Here is a 23,916-nt window from a genome sequence, read left to right as displayed (position 1 = left end):
AAAAAACATGGATCCTAGAGCTACAAAGACCCTTAAGAGGTCCAAACACCTGTTTTCCATCTCAGGAAATGAGACAGAAACAAGGACTGTGATGCAACATTCACCTTCCAGCAAAATATATATGAAAATACTTAGGAGTATGCCCAATTCCCACGCCAATCTGCTATAATTTCATCTCTTTTTCATTCACCCAAAAAAGCCATCAGAATGCTTGAATCTTCTTCAACTTCATAGAAAATGGAAATCATTAGCAAACTTAGGTTCTTCTACCTTCATAGTAAGAAGTGAGTTTCTTACAGCTATTCACATCCAACCTTGTTCATTTACTGATGGGGAGGCTAAGTTTCATAGGTTAGGGTCAAACATCAGAAGTGTTACCAGATGTAAGCCTATTGGTTCCTTGCTTATCACACACACTACATCAATTCTGCCTTGTTGAGATGATTCTATAATCTCCAGAAGTGATTAGAGCCTGAGGAACTTTCTCCTTCCACTCCAGGTCTTTCTGACGCTCTGAACACCCCTCCGCCACCTATCCACTTGATCAACTTCCTATGGAGAAGGCGTACTTACATGTCTTTGAATCTTCTATTGAGGTGTAAGAGAGATGCCACGTCATCCTGGAGAGGAGGGTCTCGGACCACTTTATACTGCAGAGGCTTGCACTCCAGGCAGAGTGGGCTGTCTGCAACGGAGGTCAACATGGCAGCATCGATCTCCAGATGTTCATCCAGTGTGTAGATCTGGATGCCATACACCTCCTCGCCCACATCCTGGAGTCTGATGGTCAGTGGAATGTCACAGAAAACATTCTGAGGGCCCAGGGAAATGTTGGCTCCACTGACAGTCAACAATTTGATGTCATTGACAGCGCCACTAGAGTCCCAGTCAGTGGAGACAAAGGTCACCCAGATAGCCAGAGACTCGGGGACTACGGGGTACCGGAATTCCAGCTCGAGGTAGCAGCCTTGTGGCTCAGGGCAGGCTGGAGGGACTGTGTGTGGGTTGACAGCTGAATTGGGGCTCCAGGTGCGGACGCTGGACTTACAGGGCTGTTCCACATCTGGATGACCTATGGAGAAGATGGGAGGGAGTGAGTTCCTCAGTCAGGACCTTTGCTCTGGTCATTAGAATTTGCCACAGACCCCATAAGAGACTGGTCTGATGAGAACGTAGAAAAATGAGAGAGAATTCTGGTGTTGTGATTAATCTTTTGTATACATAGCACCCAGTTTCTCCCCACCCCCTGGAAAACAGGTGGGTGAGACATTTGGTCAAACTGCATTCAAATAAGTGTCTTACTATGGAGTTGATGTCCAAGATTCTCTTCCTAATCTTTCACTTGACAACTTTGCTCCTTAGCATAAAAAATCATGTATGTCCCATGACATGTTTAATTTTTTTGCAAGGGATTCATTTCTAAAGTGAGGAAACTAAGGCTCAGAAATGTGGAGTGAATGGACCAAGTTCATAAACTTGAAGTGTCAAGGTCAGCCTTAGAACCCAGCTTGACCTCATTCAGAAGTCCTTAGAGTTCATTCTTTTTCATGTTGGATGTGGAGTCACTAAAATAAGTTAGAATCCAGGTGCTAGTATAGCCTTTGTGACGTCCTGTTTGGATTGAAAGAAACACCAGAAAACCCTGAGCAAAGAGGAGGTAAGCAAGGGGTAGCATCCACCCCCTGGACTGGAGATCTGGGAGGAAATAGCCATGAAAAGCTGGAAAGCTCTGGAGCCACCTTATCTGTCTTCCTCCCTTTCCCTACGTGAGGTCATTGCATACCACTGAGCTTCTCTGAGCTCTTTCCAGTCTAATTCAGGAAGGGGAGGGCTGGGCCAGGAGGGGGAAGAGAGGGATTCTTCTACTCTTTCCCCGGGGAGATGATGCCTCATTCCCAACTGACCTCAGCCTGCCATGACTTCTGAATGTTTCTCCGCTGAAATCACATCTAGACCCTCAGAGAGCTCTTCCCTGCACTACCAAGAAAAGTAACCAGGACTCAATGCAGCAACTGGCTCTAACTTGCTTATGGGAGTCTAGTTGCAGAGCATCTGGTGAGGGTAGAATGGGGGACATTCAGGTTGTGCTATCAGCCATACTCCTTTTCATGTTCGGTGTCAGTGGTTGGTGGCTGTGGGGGTGAGGACACCGGACATTTCTAAAGCAAAAAGGAAAAAAAAAAGTGATCTTTGTTTGAAAACACCTTTTGGTAATGTCACAAGGTCCAGGCAGCAGGTATAGGAATCAACATCAAATGAGTATTAGAAAGCCACGTGGGGTAGAAAAGCAACTCTAGAAAAGGCTGTAAATGCCTCCAACCTCTTTGGCTCTGCCAAGACAAGGAGGAAGAGAGAAGACACCAAGTGGAGATGGAGAAGAGGAGAAAAGGGAACAAGGGGAATGCACAGACTTTTGAAGATATAAGTCATCAAAACCAGAAGAGATGGCTATAAATCTAAGATTCCCTCCAACCCTCCTTGACTAGGTTCATTCATTATTCACAACAACTGTTGGCTAGAAGCAACCTTTAGTTTAAATGAGAAGCACAAATAAAACTTCCTGCCCACCTGAAGCTCTTCCCCTGTCTACTCCCCAACCCACTGGATTTCTGACTCAGGTTTTGTGGATGGTGGGCCCATGTGTATTACTTGTTCATTCAGTAAACATTATTGAGGGCAAAACTTCACAGTATATGAAGCACATCCCTTAATGATCAGTGAACTCAGCTGATTGTCATCAAAACCCTGAAGAATGGGTAACATTCCTGTCTGTTTTACAGGTCTATTTCATTCTATGCCATTGAGTCTCTGCTTAATACATCGCAAACAACAGATGCTCAGTCAGTATTTGTTAAGTGAAGAACATTCTACCTTGTGAATACAGAGTTAAAAAAAAAAAAAACAAAGTTACTGCATGGATTAGAGCCTGCTGCCTGGAGGTGGGTGCCAGGTGAGTGCTCCACCCCTCCATGGGCTTTCTCCCAGAATTGGCAAGGGATAAAATGATCTTTCTCCCTTCCTTGGAGAAAATGACTATCAGTGGTGGGAAGCCACAGGAGAGCAAAGATGACAAATCTGTTTGGCTCATCCTTCCTCCCTGGTTTCTTGTTAATCAACAGGGACCAAATGCTTTCCAAAGGACAAGAAGGTGAGCCTGGTCATTATGCTCCAGTAAGTAAACAGGAGTAGCAATCTTAGGGAAGCTTATCCGTGTCTGGTTATTAGAGACAGACCCTGAGTTGTAAAGAACAGCCACAAGGGTCATGAAGTCCAGCCCCTCCCCAAAGCAGCAATCCCTGCCCTAACACCAGGCTTCAGGAATGGAGCATCCTCTACGTGCAGGCACCGTGCCAAACGCATTACATGCCTCAGCTCCTTTCATGCTGGCAGTAAGTCTATGACGCAGGTTTTATGAAACTCTTTTTACAGAAGAGGAAACTGAGACTCAGATGGTTAAGTAATCCCTGGTGGGGAGTAGAATATTATGTGATACTGTTGGTCCAGGCAGCGTGCCAGGCTTTGAAGCAATGAAAGTTGGGTTAAAATGTCAACTCTGCAGCTTCTCATCGTTACCTACTGTACTGTTACCTACCTCACGGGGTTGCTGTAAAATGCAAATGGAAGGAGATCACTAATAAATGCTCACCAATATATTAAGCTTGGTCCTGAAAAGGAAGGAAGAACTAACGAGGAAAATCTTGGTGGGAGGAGGAATTCTAAGCAAAGAGTGGAGAGAGAGGATGAGCTAAGGTGACCCTGGTTTGCAGTGATGGGAGAAGAGCAAATGCTGAGGCTGGAGAGATGCATTAGGAAGCGTCTTCTATGTCACATTAAGGAAAGTGAGTGTCAAAGGAGACCGATGGAGAGGTACAGAGGAACATTCGATTTGCTTTTAGAAGATGCACTACTTGGAGAATGTTATGGTTTAGATGTAAGGTGTCTCCAAAGACATGAAAGCAAATTTAGAGATGAAATGATTGGGTTATAAGAGGCTTAACATAACCAGGGCATTACTCCCCCGATAGGGATTAACTTGGTAGTAACGGTAGGCAGGTAGGGGCCCTGGGGTATGTCTTTGGGGTTTGTATTTTGTCGTGGTGAGGAGAACTCTCTTTCTCTCTGTCACTGCTTCCTGGTGCAATGCCCTGACTGGCTTTCCTACACTCTACACTTCCACTATCTTGTCCTGCCTCACCTCAGTCCCCAAGGAATGGAGTCCACTGTCTATGGGCTGAGACCTCTGAAACCTTGAGCCCCCAAATAAATTTTTCCTCCTTTAACTGTTCTTGACATGTCTTTTGGCCATAGCAGCAGAAAAGCTGACTAAAACAGAGACACAGGTACTATGTACCCCTCCAACCATCTGTCCATCTTAGCATTCACAGAATAATTATTGAGTGCCACATCTGTGTCCAGAGAAAGGCTAGCCCCCGGGGGAACAGGATTCTAGACTCTGACTTCATGAAGCTTCCAAGGTTCGGAGACTCTTGCATTAACAGACAGGATACAACTAGGGCTGGGGCAAAGATAGCATCAGAGATGACAAGTCAGAGTTGCTAAGGAGGAAAATAGACAGGGCTGGGAGATTGATTGGGTGTGTTTTTGAGGCAGGGAGAGGGGCCAAGAAAAAGGAACCAATAGTAGAAGAAAGAAAGGAGGGAATACTCTGGAAAGCAGTGTGAAGATTCTTCAGAAAACTTGGAATGGAACTACCCTTTGACCCAGTTATCCCACTCCTTGGAATATATCCAGAGGAGTTAATCAGCCTACTATAGTGACTCACCCACATCAATATTCGCATCAACTAAACTATGGAACCTACTTAAGTGTCCTTCAACAGATGAAATGGATAAAGAAAATATGGTACACATACCCAATGGAATATTACTCAGCCATAAAGAAGAATGAAGTTATGGTATTTGCTGCTAAATGGATGGGACTGGAGGCTATCATGCTAAGTGAAATAAGCCAATCCTAAAAAGTCCTTTGTCTCTCTGATATGACAAAGCTAACTCTCAATAGGTGGGGGTTGGGGGAAGGATGAGTAGAGGTTCTCTGGATTGGATGGGGAGATGGGGGGAAAGAAAGGGGAGATGGGAACAAGAAAGACAGTAGAAGGAACTGGACATGATTTTCCTATGTTCATCTATGAACACATGACCAGTGTGACTCCACATCATGTACAACCACAAGAATGGGAAGTTATACTCCATGTATGTATGATATGTCAAAATACATTCTAGTGCCCTAGATAACTAAAAAGAACAAATTTTTAAAAAGTAGGGAAGGAAGCAAGAAAGGGGAAAAGGAGAGATAGAACCAAGGAGGAAAAAGTGCGGAAGAAAGAGAAGTCCAAAGTCCTCGTTATTAATAATGTATGTGGTAACGAAATGTACATATGGTAACTCAATGAAAGGTTTCATGTTGATAGAAGCTGATAGAGTGAGGTCACAGATGTGTGCAGAGATGTATTTATACACATTATGCCGATCTGCATTTACATCATGAAGCTCTGTATAGACACCTTCGCTGTGTCTATCTGTATGTACACTGGAACTGATGACATGAATATTGTCATTGGTGCTGGGGCTTTTTCTAGATGTATAGATGAGCACCCTGAACTAGTCTGGCCAGAACAATGAAGAAAGCACCCACCCAAATAAGAAAAAAAATGGAAACAATTAGTGCCATGTGTCAGTCTCTCATGGTAAACCCAACCCTTGGAATGCACCAGTCATCTTAAATGGGATTTGCACCTGCCAGACCCAGCTCCCTAATCCCAGGCCATATGTGTATCGTGGGAAATACCTCAGGAAGTATCCCTCTGTGAGACCGTTCCTGCTCAAGAAATAGGAGTGCATCCACCTTCTGTGAACAAAAGGAGGAAGTCTGTGACCATCTACCTTCTTTGAAATTAAGTGAATGGAGCACAATAGACATCCAACCAATAGCTGTTCAATGTAGAACCTTCTGTCTTCTTAGTGTGTAATTAGAAAAGGCGTTACAGCTCTACTGTTAGAGCTGGGAAAGACATTGTCATCCCACTGTCCATTCTGTGGGCAAGAGTTGTGAAGGGACTCACTCAGGTCCTGGATTATGTTGAAGGAGGGGCTGGGACCAAGGTGTGGTCCTCCTCATCTCCTGCCCTCCAACTGTACTTTTTATTCCAAACCCCACAGATACGTCTGGCATCACTTACGAATCTGGGAGTTTTCTGTTAGTTTGGCAAGTCCAAAAACTTAAACACACAAAGATAAATAGGATGAAAATGAGTTGAGAAAGAAATTGCAGAGTTTGGCTCATGGAAAAGTTTATTTCTTCAAGGATATTAAAAGAGTCTGAGCCAAACGGATCACAGAGCCTGTAATAGGATGCTCTAAAAAAAGAACGGTGTCTTTCCCTGGCCGGCATGTGCTAAATTTACAGAGGAGGAAAACCCAGAGTGTCTGGGTTTCCTTGGAGGCCCGAGTCAGCTCAGGAAACCCGGGGATTCTGCACTTGCAGTGGAACCCCGTATCGCAGGTCACACGTTAAGAGGGTCGGGGACAAACTGACAGTTGGTTTGGATGGAGGTGTGAGGAGATGTCTGGAAATTGTGTCACTCAAACAAGAAGTAGAACAAGCCAACATGATGCTAGCCAGAGAAGCATCAGGGAGATCCTTGCTGATTCCACCTCCCGAATCTCTCTCCACTCCTTCAACTCCTCTCCATTCTTACTTCCACAAACCTCACCCAGGGTACCACCGTTCCACGCCTGGATCCAGGTACAGCCACTCATCATTCCCTGTCTTCCTGGACTTTCCACCCTTCATCGTTTCTCTGCGGAACTGCTCAAGCAATCTTTATAACATGCACACCTCACCATAAACACAACCAGACCCAAGCATGTGGTGTCTGGTCACCGCCCTCAGGGTGAATTCAAACCCATCCTCACCTGGTCATTTTCCACCTCACCTACAGAACCTCTCCTGGCCCCACCACGCTCTCATGCTTTACACCCATTTAAACTTGTACAGAATTCCACAGGCTCTCCTAAGTAGTCCATACCTATTGGTAGCTACCATATTATAAACAAGAAGCAAGGATTTTAAAACTCACGATTACAAATGTGCCTTCTCTTGGTTAGCCATCAGAGCACTAAGAACATCATAGATTACACATCCAATGGAAAACCTCACTGTATTCTCTGAAGAGAATGAAAGTGAAACAGGCAAATGATATCCCAGTGATATCAGGAAAACAATTCTGACTTTGAGGATACCATGAAAACCCTTCCAGAAAACCTCTGGATCATGTTTAGAAAACTGCTGCTCTAAACATATTAGAGTTCTTCCCATTCTCAAATGTACTTTGTGACATTTCATGGGGAGCCTGTGTCTCCTACCTACTGGTCCCCAACTCTTCACAACTAATGACATAGTTCTCTTTACACTGAATGGTCACGGCCCACTTGCTCATCTGACTGCTCTGGCAGACGGTCAGGGCACCCTTGCCCTCTACTCAGGACAGAACTCAGCCCCATCCTGAGGCCGTCTCAGTTGAGAATAGGTTTATTCTATGAAAGTATGTAAAATATTGCCTGTTATCAGGGACACACACACACAGCTTCTGCTGTGACATCTCAGAGTGCGTTCGCTAGGGGTGAAAAAATTCCAACCAAAAATTGAAGGAAGAACTTTCTAAAAAAAATGAAGCTATATAACAGGGTACGGGGGAGCCTCAGTGAGGAAGTACACAGAGGGGATTCCTGCACTGGGTGGGGACCGGAGCTGCATGACCCCAGGCATCCCTTCCAACTCTGACAGCGTGTGATTCTGCGAGGCTGAGCCGAGGGTTTCTCCCAGACATCCCTCTTGCTTTACATTCCAGATGGGTTTGTTTAGAGTTCCCGAGTTCAACTCTCATTTTTATTTTAAGCTACTTTAGAAAATAAAGTACAGTGCCATAATTTTTCAACTCGGCTTTCCTCTCTGATCTCTCCTCTCGCTTTAGTCTATCTCTGGCTTTCCCTTTTCAACCTTCTTTCTAAAAATACAGAGGACAGCAGAGACGTTCTCACTGGCGCTCAAGGAGGAGACAGATCCTGCTTCCTCTGATGAGCTGGTGTAATAGTGTCCCCACCCAGTGACTGTTGGCATGAGCTGACCTGCACAACAGCAAGAATTAGTGGGTGGGGTCAGGCTCCATATGCAAGTCTCTGAGGGACAGGAATGGGGAGATAGAGCAGGGGAGGAAGGCACAGGGTCTCTGCCATCCTGGCCTCAGGGTCGAGTGACAGATGGCATTGGCAAAGGTGTTCTCTTAGTTACCGTAGAGAACAGAGCAGCTGTTTTCTATATAAAGTCATTATTCTGTAAGAAAGCACAGTTGTTGGCCCTTTGGAAGGCCTGAGAGACAACCCCAAGCAGGGTAGAGTCTCATGATGGGTGCAGCCCAGAACAGTGGCCAGGGTGGGTAAATGGATCTCCAAAAAGAGGTACAAGGAAGACATTAAAAGGAATCTATGTGACACATGTGAGAATGCCCTGGAAGTCTCAGAAATAACTGAAGAAAAATCAAAGATTATTGACACCTCAAAGACCTCAAACAGGTGCATCGACTAAGGTGACCTTGTTTGTACCCACAGACAGCTGAAGTCTGGAGGCTACATAAACACCTTTGCATCTTTATCAGGTATGTGGCCTCTTGGTGCCTCATTTCCTCACTGGTGTCATGAAAATAACATACTTAGGACAACGTAAGTGCTCTGAATATTTGTTGAATGAGTGACTGCGTGAATACTGGCCTTTCAAGGTGATCTTAAGATCAAACGAGATGGTAGAGGGGAAAGACCATAATAAATCACTGAATGCCATATAGGAAAGACTTGTTCTTCGCACACCTCCTCGTCAATCAGTATCCAGAAAACTGGCTTACCTTCGGCTTCCCGAGGGCTCCAGTGTCCTGATGGGCCACAGGGCATTGGAGAGGAGGCGTTGAAGGCATACTGCACCAGGATCCTCCCTTCCAGGCAAAGGTCACATGCTGATCCCAATTCTCTAGGAGGCCAAGGAAAGAGGGGAAATGCACAGACTTAGGAACAGTTGAATGAGCAACTGATGGGACGAGACCAAAGCAAACAGGGCAGAAGACACACATTTTATATCACACACACACACACACACACACACACACACACACACACACACACCTCTCCCAAGGTATGCTAAGGTTCAGAAAAAATGACTATAAGTGAAATTTCTCCCGTTGCCTAAGACCTCATATGGGCCAAAGTGGCTCCTGTCCGGATGGTGCAGATGCTTTTCTCATTTGAAGCAGCACAGAATCAACAAGCCAGAGGCCCGTCACCTGCAGTAATTTTAATTTCATCTGGCTGAGAATTTGCCATGTGGTTGTGAGAAAATCTGTTGCTTCATCTTGTCCTCAAAAGTGACTCTTTTAACAATATTCAGCAGGTACCTACTAGGTGCCAGGTGCAATCCTGTGTCATAGGCATTAAATATGAATAAGGCATGGATCCCTCATCTGAAGCTAAGTGATCTGGATGAGATGATGCCCGGGGAACCTTCCAGCCCTGACATTCTGGGGATGGATGAGTCACTCCTTAACTTAACAGTCAAAAACAGTTTCTGAACTATGCCATCTAATTCATTTTAGCAGCTTTCCAGGGGAAGAGCCAATCCCTCAATGGGACCAGCCCCAGAAGTGGAATATTATGGTGGCTTCCCCTACTGCCTTGTGTATCTGGATTCAATCTCCCTTTGGCCATAACAGCTCTCTGGGATCCGACTTGCTCTCTAAATTCCTCTGCATTTAGAAGACAGTTGTGGGGAAGGCAAAAGGATGAGTCTTTTCCTGCTGTATGACTGTGGATCCCAAACCCTACATAACTGAGTGAACTCTACAGAGAAATTAGAAACTGAATCTAGAGATATCCAGCCATAGCCCCGCCTGACTCTTCATTTCTTAAAATGCAATGTCCTGCTGTCTCTCAACCTAAAAGGAATCTCCGTACTTCGGCTACCTGAAAGGACACAGTGAAGAGCCAGATTGTTAAGTGTTAGGGCTCTCCCATCTCAGGGAAACTCCCTGTGCCTCCAGGCTCCAGTGGTAAGGAAGACATGCATGTGAGCATCACAGTCTGACTCTGCCCCCTACACAGTGGCCAGATTGTCCCCAAACCTCAATCTCAATGGGCCATGCTTACTTCATTGGGTAAGTCCAGCCCTCAATAACCCATACTATGGCATCCAACACCCCAGAGAACTGTTCTCCCCATCACTCTGGCCTTGTTTCTCTCTACTGATAGGCTCTGGTGAGCTGCCACATTGAGTCATGTTGTCCTCTCCCCCAATCCTTGCTTCTGTCACCTCATCCTTCAAGGTTCTCCTCAAATATCATTTCTTATATGAAGACAAATGAATTTCTCTCAGTCGTCTATGAGGTTCTTAAGGACACAGTCCATATTTTAGGGTTCTCTGTTTCTCCCAGGGCCAAGGATAACTTATTTCATAGTGTTGACCATCATATGTAGTTAATGGATAGATGGATGAGTAAATATCGGTCACTCAGATGCACTGCTAATATTTATGGCTAACCTAATCCAGACCTTCAAAATTCATGTTCTGCATTCTCAGGCGTATAATGGCAAGTGCCAAACTATACAACAGGTAGAAATTTTGCAAGCACAATAATATTCAATGATAGGAGAACAATGAAAAAAAAAAAACTATGGTTAATCTGTTGAATGGAAGGCAAGAAGTTATTATGAAAGCATTTATAAAAATTATGCAGTTTTATGCAAAATGTGTAAAACTATAATATTAAGATGAAAAATTCATATTCAAAGCTGAATTTGCAAATGTCTCAACACTATTCAAATAATCTATATGACAAAATATTATTGTTAGTCGTTTCTGAATGGTGGAACTTATAGTGATTGATCTCCTCCCTTGTGCTTATTCTTCTTGGTTTTTGAAATTTTCTGTACATTTTAAATGCATGTAAGTTATTCTCATAAGAGCAATAATAGTAATTATATAAATGTACTTGTTGGGAATGAATTAGGGGTGGAGAGAGAAACTTGTTCAGCATTGTTAATGAGGGCAATTTCCTTAGACTGACTGTAATCCATGCACAGCAACTCTGAGTCACATGACTAGCTTTAGGGTGACAATGAGACTACAAATGTCCTGGAATGGGTTCAGGAACCATTGATCTTAATGATCACAGGGTTTTTCTTCCTATTTCCTTTAGATGTTTTCTTTACATGATGCACACAAAATCACCTGAATTTCATTGCATTCTCAACATATCCCAGGTCCCTAAGAAATGCTCAGAATGAGTGAACAAACCATCAACAGACCAAGAGCAAATGGGTGACGTCCTACACATCCTGGGAGTGCATGTGCTTCCTACGTTTGACATTTATTTGATTTTCATGGACACCTGTGTCTACACCCAAACACACACTGAAGTCATATATCCACAGGATGCTAATGCTGAGGGAGATCATCTTTCTTACCCAAGTTCTGTGAGACTCAAAGCTTAAAGCTTTAAATCTGTGCTGTTCAATACAGTAGCTACCAGCCACTTGCTGCTACTTAAACTTAGGCCAATTAATAGTCAATGTAAAAATTCTGTTTTTCAATCACACTAATTATAGTCCAAGTGCTCTTTTGCCACAGCCGGATAGTGGTTACCAACTTGGACAGGGTGGACATAGAAGATTTCCATGACCACATAAAGCCCTATTAGAGAGTGCTTCTCTAAGACATTCTTTATATAAAATGAATTAACTTGTCTCCATTACAACTCGAATTATACTGATTATGTCCTATCTTTGAGATAAGTGAAAAAAATAGTTACTCAAATTGTTTTCTGTGTTCTGAGATATGGAAGAGAAAACTTGGTTGGGAAAGGCTAGAACCCTTTGGGCTTACAGATGAGAAGAACACTGAGGCTGAAGAGGCAGAGGGAATGGACAGGTTTGCATTCAAACCCAGGTATCTTGGTTCTGAGGCCAGTACTTTCTCCAATACACCATAGCCAATTGTTCAAATAACTGAAACCACCCAGTCAACACATGTTTGCAAGGCAGATAAAAATAAAGGAGCTAGAAAAACCAGGGGTGGCCTTGAATTATTTATTCAGTTGCCCATGTGTGAGGACGCAGGCTGTGGGAGGATCTGAATATGTTTTTTTTTTTTTTAAAGGGAAACCCTTGTATTCTCTTAGACCACAGATGTGAGAACAGCAGGAGGACTTGGGCATGGCCGGGGGTGAGACGTTGGCATTGATGGATGACGTGGAAAACACCAGAGGTTTTGCAGGGAAAGGGGATTTTCAAGTAGCTAAACAGCTTCAGAAAACATTGCACAAGATGGAAGCTAAAATTGCCTGAGTGTAGAGTCTATGTGCTTGTCCTATCGCAGATGTCATCTCGTTGAATTCCCCACAAAAGCCGGGTGATGTGGGCACAAGTGAGCACCTTTATTTTGGAAGAAGACACAGAGGATCAGAGAAGTGAGATGGCTTACCCAATGTCCAGTCAGCCGGGAGTAACAAAGCCGAGAAGGGAAAATGGATGAGTGGACATCAAAGCTTGAACACTCTGTACTAAGCCAATTTGCAGGAATGTAAACTCCAAGTGTATGGGAGAGTGATATACCTAAAATGTAGTTCTGTTTCAGCAATTTATTGAACTTGGGGACCGAGTTCCATTAGCTATCGATGACGCGGTTCATGCAGCTGTTAACCCTAATTAGATACGTTTCAAAAGTGTCAGTTTTAATTTAACCTATGATAACTCCGTTATGAAATCTCAGATGGCACAGAATAGCTATTGTATGAGCCTCCAGTACCAACTGACTATAGGTTATTAAAAACATATTGATTGAAGCTGAGGGCACTGTGTAATAGAGACCTATCTCATTACACAACAATTAACCCTCCAATAGGCTTCCAACAATCAGATGGTATTTATTTAATGGACAATAACTGCTTTATGAAATACAAATTGAATACATACACAGGAAGCTGCATTTACAAAACTTCCATTTTTAAGTAGAATCGAGGCCAAGGACTGAGCAAAAGCCCGAAACTTCTCATCACCACAGAAAAAATAAATAAGTCTACGGGCTGCTGGAAAAGCCTCCTCTGAAGTGTCACATGAGGTTTCCCAAACCCAGTGCTGAGCTCCCAGTGAGGGCAGCTGGGGCAGAAGAGACTGGAGTTTCTACAGAGAGCCCGGGGAGTACGTGGTCCCCTTCCCCGCCGATCACACTCATCCAGCTGCCCAAGAAGGTTGAGATTCGGGGACTGATGGAAATGTGGAAAATCGGAGCCTGAATTTTACATGGTGCCATGATATACCATGTTCTTAAATTTTAAAAAATTCTGTTGATAACTGACATTGAGAATTTGTGAGGTACAATGTGAATGTTTTGATACATGTTTACTCTACGGAGTGATTAAACCAGGCTCATTCACAAATCCACTCCCTTTCATACTATGCATTTTGTGCCCCCCCCCCAAAAAATTGAAATCTACCCTTTTAGCAATTTTAGAAAATATGATGCACTATTGGGTAGTAATATCACCATTTTTGCAATAAGATCAGGAAAGCGTATTTCTCCTGTCTAACTGCTATCAGGTACCCTTTGATCAACATCTTCCCTTCCTCGGGAACCCTCCTCCTCAGCCTCTGCTAGGCATCATTCTGCTCTCCCCTTCTATGAGTTTAACTTTTAAAAATTCCACATCTAATTGAGATCGGGTGGCATTGGTCTTTCTGTATCTGGCTTATTTCAATTAGCATAATGTGTTCCAGATTCATCCATGTTGTCACAAATGACAGGATTTCCCCTCTTTTAAGGCTGAATAGTATTCTCTTGTGTATACACACCACATCCACAAAATCTTTATCCATTCATCTGATGGACGATTCTTAACTGGTTTCCATAGCTCAGCCATAACGAACAATGCTACCACGAACCATGAGATTGTGGATAATTCTTCTCCATACTGATTTCCATCTCTGTGGATAAATACCCAGAAGAGGGATTGCAGGATCATAAGGTGTCTCTATTTTTAGTTTTCTGAGGAGCCCACATACTGTTTTCCACAATGGCTATATTTATTTACATTCCCACCAATAGCCTCAGAATGTTCCCTTTCTTCCACATCTTCTCCAACCCTTGTTACCTTTTGTCTTCTTGATAATAACCCTCCTAACAGTGAGAGATAATATTGTAGCTTTTCTATGCATTTCACTGATAATTAGTGACCTTGAACGTGTTTTCATTTACCTTTTGGCTATCTCTATGTCTTCTTTTGAGAAGTGTCTACTGAGGTCCTTTGTTTAATATATTTTTGTACGCACATGAGCACTCATAGAGAATCTTGAAGATGGGAGCTGTTTGTCACCCCTTTGTGGCTCATTTGCAGGAAGGTACAATACCTCCTTCATAACTCTAGTTTTGAAACAGCTTCATGGAAGCACATGGGAGTCACAGACAAAACATTGGAAAGTATGAGTTGGAGTCCAGCCCCCACTACATTCTAGGGGCTTTTGGTCAAGTCTCTCATCTTTTTTTTCAACTCCAATTCTCTCCTTGTCTGGCATATGAGGAAGATGATCTCTTTCTTAGTGGGGGTACTGGAGATGTTAAATAAGACTCTATAAGCGAAGCATTTAGTATACAATCAGCCACATCGTAAACACTTGAAAAATAGCAGCAACCCCAATAGAGAAACAATACTTAATTATCAGCATGGCTATCATTTTCACCATCATCAATGTTATAGCAACGTTGCTAGAGGAAACATCCCCAAGAGGAGCTGTGAGTGGGGTGATATACTCATCTTCCCTGAATTACAGAAGAGGTCCAAAATAGATGTTAACGTTATGTTATGTGATCACGAACCTGGCTTTAAACCTGGCTCCCTCCAGACTTGAGCTCCTCAGGGATTCTTCAGGCTGAAAGGAACCACTAGGAACTGTTTAGTTCAGATCTTTGCCTTCTGTCCATTGAGTGTTATCAGACCCACTTTCCAGAGGGAAGAGAATAAAACTCAGAGAGGGAGAGTGACTTGTTGTCTAAGGTCATAGAACCAATTGGTGATTGACAAGGGAGGGAGTGGAAGTAAGGTCTATTTTTCTCTGGACTTCTAAATATTTCACCCTCAGTTCTACAAATAAATAGCAGACATAAATATTATGAATATATGTTATACATATACATTCTTGCAAATATATACATGCATACACATGTGCCACAATAGAAAATGTGAATTATACATAATAGAATATGAAGGGTTTGGCCCAAGATCATGGAGACGGGTACCTCCCACTCAAAGGAGGTTTCTAGCAATAGAAGTTTTTAAGTTCTTAGTAATAAAGTAAATCTAAACATGTATTCACTTAAAATTGGGTATCATTAACCGATTCATTTCTATCAGCAAGCATTTGTTCGTTCCCTGACCCAAAATTTACCACCTGCTTCCAGGTACCAATCACTGTGCTAAGGGGCAGGGGTGTCCCTTTAACAAGCACAAGAAACAGCGCATACACAGCAAAATCCCTCTCCAAGGCTCCCTCCCTTCCAAGTTTCCCCTCTTCTTGGCAGGAGAGAGAGTGGGATCAACACTTCACAGGCCACACTCACCTTTCAAAGAAGTGGCCATCGATGGGTGGGAACCACTCCAGCGTCACAGAGTCCATGGTGTGGCCCACGACCTGGGGAGCGAGAGCGACGGGCGCCGGCTTTCTGGAGGGCTGCCAGCTCTGGTACACCAAGTCCAGGTAACAGTGCATTCTGGCGACTTGATTGGGCGTGAAGGAGTCTGTACAGTCGTCATCTGCAAGCAGGCAGAGGGAGAGATAAGCACCGAGCTGCACGGGCAGGCAACAGAACGATGACGTCTCTTGGCGGCCAGAGAGCCAGCCAGCACCCGGGTCCTTCCTTGCCAACTCAGGGTGGCCTCTTCCAGTGCTCAAGAGTTAATGGTCTGTGAACAAATTAGTGTAGTCATCACTCCTGCAGACAGGTGAGAGGAAGCAGGAGGAAGGGGAGGGTGGATGGAACTGGAAAAGTATGCCTGAGACTGGGGAGAGGGCAGCCAGGAGGGCACAGCTGAGGACAAGGGCAGGCGAGAGGCTTTTTAGGGTCTCCAAATCTTGGGGTCCCCAAGGAGTCCCTCACTGCCTCCCTTCCCCCGTCTCATCCACTCTCTCACTCACTCATCCTCTTGCTTTTCCACTTATCACTCACTAGTTCATGTGCTCACCAGTTTCCCCAAGTCTTCCCTCGCCTTCCTTCATCCACTTATTTGTCAATTCTTTTTTTAATGGATGGAATGATATGGCCCTTCACGAAGCCTTCTGAGCGTCTAACGCAAATCCTCTGCTCCGTTAAGGGGCACGGAAAGAAGAAACCAAAAAAACGTTCTACCCTTGAAGAGCTTTGGGTCTAGTTATGGAGTCAAGGCCAGCGTACTGAATGCGTCAAGGTTGTTCTAAGGTCGCTGAAGTCTGTGATGTCCACCACCACCAATGATCGGACGGAGACAGCAGGTAGGGGAGGAGGGGAGCCAGAAAGGTTTCTGAAGAGGAGAGATCTGAAGTCACATTACACGGCTGGGACTAGGAATGAAAGTTGGGCGTTGCCAGAGAGGAAACTCACAGCCACGGAACCTCCGTGTCCTGTGCAAGAGCACAGGACAGGTCAGAATCAGGCAGGCTCAGCTCAGTGTGCAGATGGGAAAATGCAGTTATACCCCCCGCTCATAGTTCTGTCCCTGGGACAGGTGCTTAGTATGAGCCAAGCATGAATCAAACATGGTGCATAGTCTTGGGGACACATTTAAACCCCTCTCCCCCAATACTCACTATTTTTTGGAGTGCCTTCTATCATTTCCTCCATCTTAGAGGAAAAGGTAACCAGGGATGAGAGAGGGCAAGCAACTTTTCCAAGATCACAGAGCTAAGCACAGATTTGAGATGTGAACCCCAGCAGCCAAGACTCCTGTCTGTGCTTCTAATGAGCATGAGAAATTCTTTCTGAGAGTAAATGAGAACTCATATGCACAAAGTCTCCTGCAGGTGGCTGATAGATAGGAGTGGAGACTGGATCTGAGCCTGAGGGAGATGGGAATGTTATCTCTCCGGGGCTTTTTGGTCTAATGATCCTCAATCTTACTCTCTCTCTCTCTTTTTTTTTCAGGATGTGGATTAAAGATGTGACCCAAGACCTGGCCCCCAGAGAGCAAGGCACTGTGTTGGCTTGGTTTCCAAAAACATCACCTCTCAGAAGTGTCTGTGTGGTCAGGGTTTCTGTAGCTGGGCCCCAGACAGAGGAGTACATCACTCTTCTGATCTTAAAATAAACCTGCTACTGAGAATTCTGCAGCATAAACTCACTTCTCCTTATCAAACAAACAGAAAATAAGTTGGTCAGGTGCTGGGGAGTTAGACATGACCTTGGCGGGAAGGGACAGACATGTGAGGGAGTTTTTACCCAGAAGCTGCCTTGAATCCCTTAGTGATTTTTAACAGTCTCCTCCCAGCTTTCCTTCCCAGCTCTCACTTGGAGGGAGCAGAAAAACCTGATGACCCTTCAGAAGCATTGTATAAGAGTGATGGAGTAACCCATCTCAAAGTCAGATACACCTGCAACTCCATGAATACCAAACATTCTATGGCTCCCCAATACCCAAACACCTCTGTTAAAGAATGGCCCGGATCATCTGGTCATTTTTTTCTTCATCCTGAAAACCTTAGAAGGGCTACTGAATAGGTAAGATACAGGAAATCATCATGATGGCTAGGGAAGGAAGTATAGTTATTTATTCAGAGTAATGCACATAGGATCTAAAGTCAAACGGACAAGTGACTTTGTGTCCTTGGTTTCCCCATCTGTAAATGAAGACGGTGACGATAACAAGAGTGCTCATCTCGGCACACGGTGAAGGTGAAAGAGTGCAGGGTTCAAGAGCAATGTCTACTGGTGTTCGGTGGTATCTGACTACCTCACGTTAGGGAATATTGTGTGCACATGATAGTGCATGACTGTAGAAAGCAGGAAGCGGGAAGAAAAGTAGAATGCAAAACACATGTTCTTTTTGATCTAGCAATTCACAATCATGAGTTCAACAGAGAGATGTTCCTGGACAAATATGGGGAAAATACATGTGTTGGGATATTCCTTGAAGCATCACTGATAATAGTAAAAATATTAGAGCTGGGCTGAGGGGTGTGGCTCAGTGGTAGAACACTTGCCCAGGGCATGTGAGGTCCTGGGTTCAATCCCCAGCACCACAGGGGAAAAAAAAAATCAGAGCTGATACATCTGTCCATTAATAGGGAGTTGACTGTCTATGGTAGGGCACAGAATGAAAAACTATCACTACCGAAAAATGAAGTAACTAAGAAGAAGTGTCTTCATGTACAAATTAGAGACATTCAAATCAACTTCAACCCATGGGTAATTGTGAGAATTCGAAGAGGGGGGGCATATAAAACATTTATCAAGATGAGTGGGGATGAACAACAGTAAGGACGTTTCCCTCTGTCAATTTCAGATGTATTTGCTTTTTCCCCTAGAGAAGTATATTTTCCTTCATAACTTAATAACTAAACTTTTTCATGTTTGTCAATAAAAAATTCTGGAAATAGACAGGTAATAGAATTTAGGAGGGAATAAGAATGTATTTGAAGATTAAAGCTGAAGCTGGAAGACACCTGTCCCAGGGCACATCACATAGAGAATCACCTGCTATCAGAACCTTGGGTGAGGTCCCATAGGCTTTACTTTTATCACAAATGCTCTGTCTCAATTAGCTAATGTCTCAAGTCAGCCCTAATTGGCTTCTTGCCCCTAAATGTCCCTCTCCCACTATCTGCGGCCACTTCATCCTAGCCTCCAGGAACAGCCAGCTCCTGGGGTTCTTCTGTGCCCATGTTACCCCTAAGCAGAAAGGACTTTGGGGGCCTTCCTTCCCAGGTCACCATACTGTTGTCACAGTGTTCTGAGCTTGTTAACTGAGTCTTGGTCTCAAGAACTAATCTGCACCTGTAACTGCAAGTTTGCACTCTAGGACCTTGGGCAGAAGTGCTGACCCTGTCAGCCTCAGTTTCACCCACTGTGAACTGAGGAATACTATACCTGCCTCATAAAGCAGATGAGACCCATTTAACAAGCTAACCATATCTAGGGCACGGATGCCTGAATCAACTTTTGTAAAAGCCTTTTTTTTTTTTAAACAATGATAAAGAAAATAATAGCCCTAATAATAAATAATTGTAGAAGTTATAGATATTTACTATAGAATATTTGAAATATTCCTAGGGATATGATGGCAGGATCAAAGCATTTGTGCATAGTAAAAGACTCTGACACACGAAATACGGGAACATGGCTTGTAGTCTGGAGAAACCCTGATTTCTTGTAGTCTTAAGGAGGTTCCAAGTGGAGGGTCCTCTTGAGTACCCCCTTTGTATGGCCTATTATCTTCAGGTGTAGGGTCAGGGATGCTGCCCAGCTATAAGTTAAAGGTTGTCCAACAGTTCAAAATAAATATACTCCCTTGGTACGTTCTGCTTGCCCCTATCACCTGCCTGCTGTCTGTTTGATCTGAGCACTTGGGACCCTTCCTCAGGATAGGAAAGCTCTATGGTAATAGACTTGGGTATAAGTCACAACTTTGGCCCATTTTATCTGTGTGACCCTGGGCTAGTTCTTAAGTTATCTGAACTACACTTTGTGCATCTGTAAAATAGGTATGATGAGAATAGCTCTCACCTCCTTGAGTTATTTTTGAGGATTCAGCACACACACAATGCCTGACATATCTTAGGTACTTAAGAATTATTGAAGGGGAGGTTTTGGGGAATGAGATAGGTCAAATTATGTGATGTGGATATATGTATAAACCACAGTGAAATCCAACTCTTCTGTATAATCAAAATGCACCAATTAAAAAAAAAAAAAGAATTATCCTAAGCCAGAGAAGACCAATACGGTGGCTAAAAGCACATGTGACTTTTTCAATTTAAATTAGTTAAAATGATTTGAAAATAATAATTCAGGTCCTTGTCACCCTGGTTGCATTTCCAATGCTCAAGAGTCCCATGTGGCTAGTGGCCGCCATATTGAAAAGCACGGACTTGCAGAGAGTTCTGCTGGGCCATGCTGCATTGACTAAAACTTTTACCCAACCATGGACCAGGCTTGGGGAAGAAGCATCCAGAAATCAAAGGCCACAGGAAGAAGTTGACTGGATAATGCTTCCACCCATTCTTCTTGAAGAAGGGAGTCCTGGGCCTGGCCTTCTCCCACCCTGAGAACCCAATCTTGTTCTGCATTTTGAATTCCATCCAGCTGCTTTTGTCACCTCATCTGTCAGAGATCCTAAGGGAAACAAACATTTCAAAGCTCGTGGTCGCCTTGAATATGCTTTTGCGGGTGTAAGTTTGTTATCGTAGTTCAGTGAATTAGTTCTGCTGTTAATGGGTCACTGAGCTGAGGGGGTTCCTTTCAAAAAAAAAAAAACAGTAAATCCATCACTCTTTAGATCTGTACAAAGGGGAACAACAAAAAAATTTAGTTTATGGGGGTCTGGTAGCTAGTGGCTGCTTCTAGGCCTCTAAGAGGCCGGCAAACTTCCAAACTCATGTTATTGTTTATTTTCCATGTGTGTTGAGCTGGCCAAGGAAAGGTGCTACGGAAATGGAACGTCAGCAGGGCTGTGTGAGGGGACAGGGGCACCGGATGTGGAGTGTCAGTGTGGCTGGGAATGGCAGCCCAGTGGGAATGTGCTTTTGAGGAAATACCCTACACCCTTGTGTATTTTTAGAGATTTAAATCTAAAGTCTCTTTATCGTCCAGAGGTGGGTTACTGGCTTTTCAAAAGATGTCAAATTTGACTGTAGAAAACTTATAAGAAAAAAAAAAAAGGTCCCAAGAGGACATAAACCCAAAGGGGAAAAGAGGAGGGACCAGTGGGTTCATCAAATCTTATGGGTTTCAGTAGTAAAATCCTCTCTTCAAATATTATCCCTGTCAAAACTCCTGCAGAAATGTCCGTCCATTGGAAAGGGGCTTCCCTCGTTCAAGCAGGAATGGGGGCTTAGAACCCCACTCTCATGGCCCCATGGGGCAGCTACCCCAGGCACCTCTGTGGAACAAAGTATGAAAACCACCCAAGGTGGGTGCTCAATTCTTCCACACGTGTGACTTGGAGCAAAGGAGTGCAGTAAACCTCAGTACTGTCACTTGTGAAATCGGGGTGGGGGGATCCTACCCCACAGAGGAGTTGTGAAAATTAAATGACATGGAGCATATTAAAGTATTTTATGGGTAATAAATTGTTTTATGAGGGGAAATACTGTTATCAGTAAGAATCCATTTTACATATCTTCTGTAAGAGATTTTATTTCTGTCTCTCCTCTCCTCCCCTCCCCACTTCCTTTCCTTTCTACCTTCCTTCCTAACACACTTTTATTGGGCACAGGCCCTGGGCTAAGTCCTGGAAATAAGTGATCTATGAGATGCCATCTCCTCCTTTCAGGGAATTTGCTTGTTCTATTGGGGAAAGAGATGCCTACATTGAGTATTACAATAGAGTTCAATGCTGGCCTACTGTGTGCAAGTTTGTGGATGGTCCCTTTCATGTGGACTATTCACTGAAGGAGCTGGTGGTGAGGGTTGTGGTACCCTGAGGAGGGTGTGTCTTGTCCTCATTTACCAAAGGTCTCAGAGGGCTTGTAGTGGCCTTGACAATCAGGTGCTGAAGGGAAACTCAGGGCATCTGAGAACCTAAAGCATCCTTGTTACTGATGGATAGAAAAGGTTTAAGCAGTTGTGAGAAAAACATGCCCAATCTCATGCAATAATTTGGTATTTACAAAACCAAAAGCCCTTCTTTTTTTTTTTTCTTTTTTTGCAAAAAAAGCCATAAAGGAAGGTACAAGAATCTTATGTTTGTCTAAGAGAGATTTAGGTTAAATAAAAAAAATGTTCAACAACCCCCCATCTTAGAAAAATACAGGTGAAAAACTGGAAGGGACTTTGGAGATAAAGTCCAGAGATTTTACTTTCTTGAGGAAAGTGAGAGCCAGAGAGGGGATACTTTCAAGGGATTAGGTCTCAAGAGGACTTCTACCTGCATTTCCTACATATAGGTCCCTGTCACCCTCCTAAAGCATGTCTTACTGAGAAGCTTTGATATGCATTATCTTCCTTGTAGCCCTAAGATGTTTAGGAGGGAAATATTTTTCTGATTGCTTGGGATAAGAACTCAGTCTTAGGAAAGGAAAGCAGCTTGTTTGAGGTTATCCTGAGCCAGGATTGGAGCCCAGGTGTGATGCCCAAGGGAGCACAGGACCCTACCTGCATAGCTCATGAAGTTGTTGAAAGGAGTGTTGAAAAAGCTATGAAAGCCACAGGTGTCATTTCCTGGTCCTGGGTCGCCACAAAACTTGTGTTTGGGGGCTGGGTTGGTGTCATTGCAGAGGTCTCCGGTCTCAAAAGAGGGCTCTGTCTCCATGCAGGGGTCGCTGCAGGACTGGATCTCTGAGATGCCTCGGAAGATGTGATAGAGGCCCAGGCTGTGCCCGATCTCGTGGATCATGGTGTGGGTGTGCCCAGGAATGCCGTAGAAAGAAGGGTTCAAGACAATGCCACCTGCAAGGGGGAAACCAGAGTGTGAGGCAAGGTGGGTATCCTGCTTCCTGCTGCAAGAACCCTGAGTCAACCAAAGATAAAGAGAAACTTCCCAAATAGCAACAGGCTTCTCCACCCTGTGACTCTATAACCCTGAGTGCTGTTACAACCTGAGACATGAATCATGGGCTTACGGAGCAGGAAGGAGTTTCACAAGTCATTTTGGAAAATTCCTTCATTCTTAGATGACAACACCGATGCCTGGAGAGGTGAAGCAACGTACATGCAGCGATTTCAAACTATCTAGAAGGAGAGGCCTGAGTTGAATTCAGGGACTCTAATTTCTGGGCTGATAGGGCTTTCTGTTGTCACCTTTATCTTAGTAATAAGACATGTCCTGGTTTACAAACAGCTTACAGCTTCAGAACTAAATGAATCCTGCACATGAGCTTAGACATCTTGGTTCCAGTTCTCATTTTGCCTTCACTAACCGTGATATTGCACAAGTTCATTATTCCCAAGGACTCTAAAAGCAACAATACTCATGAAGCCTCGTGTCATGTGCTCACCATTATAATAATGTTTCCTGAGCATTTACTATGTACATTCAGGTGCTGCGCTGGGTATTTCATGAGTACTTTCACATTTAATCATCTCACAACTCCATGAGAGAGGCACAGATTCAAGAGAAGTAAAGTAACTCATCCATGATCAAGAGTAAGTATGGAGCTGAGAGTTGAACTCGAGATCCTTGGGTTCCAAAGCTAGGGTCCTTAATCTGTGTTCTACTACTAATGCCTACCTCAAGGCCTAAGATATAGTGTTTCATTAAATGTGTGTGGAATATTTCCTGAATATTGACTCATCTAAAGCAGGTTGGGAGGTCTAACTAATCCCTCAAAGCAGCTAGCATAGCACCTGACATACATCAATTGTGCCACACAAGTGAATGACGGTCCATCCACATGAAAAAAAAAGCAGTATAAACATCTCCCAGGAGTTTAGTAGAAACGCAGAATCATTGGACTCTACCCTAGACCCACAGCATCATGATCTGTATTTTAACAAGAACCCCAGATCACTTATGTATGATCTAGATTGGAAAGCAATGTTCTACATCCCATGTCCCCAAAGATGGAGCATTGCTTAGTTAGCTGAGGTTAGGTAGAGCAGTTTTCAGCAGAATCGATGGATGGAATTTGTTCCACATTTATTTTAAGCATTAGAAGGATGCATGCAGGTTGACAGAAA

General features: G+C 43.8%; 1 protein-coding gene across 1 annotated transcript in view; it reads right to left on the bottom strand.

The window, feature by feature from the left end:
* Pappa (pappalysin 1) overlaps nucleotides 1-23,916 on the bottom strand; it is a 236,166-nt gene that overhangs the window by 150,917 nt on the left and 61,333 nt on the right. Inside the window, exons 4-7 of the mRNA XM_026393335.2 lie at nucleotides 22,393-22,686; nucleotides 15,670-15,862; nucleotides 8,918-9,039; nucleotides 574-1,072 (exon numbers count right to left, since the gene is read on the bottom strand). Coding sequence (XP_026249120.2) covers nucleotides 574-1,072; nucleotides 8,918-9,039; nucleotides 15,670-15,862; nucleotides 22,393-22,686 — 1,108 coding nt within the window. The remainder of the gene's footprint in view (nucleotides 1-573; nucleotides 1,073-8,917; nucleotides 9,040-15,669; nucleotides 15,863-22,392; nucleotides 22,687-23,916) is intronic.

Source organism: Urocitellus parryii, chromosome 4, assembly GCF_045843805.1.
Source record: "Urocitellus parryii isolate mUroPar1 chromosome 4, mUroPar1.hap1, whole genome shotgun sequence".
Lineage (NCBI taxonomy): Eukaryota > Metazoa > Chordata > Mammalia > Rodentia > Sciuridae > Urocitellus > Urocitellus parryii.
This window is presented reverse-complemented; position numbering and strand designations above follow the sequence as displayed.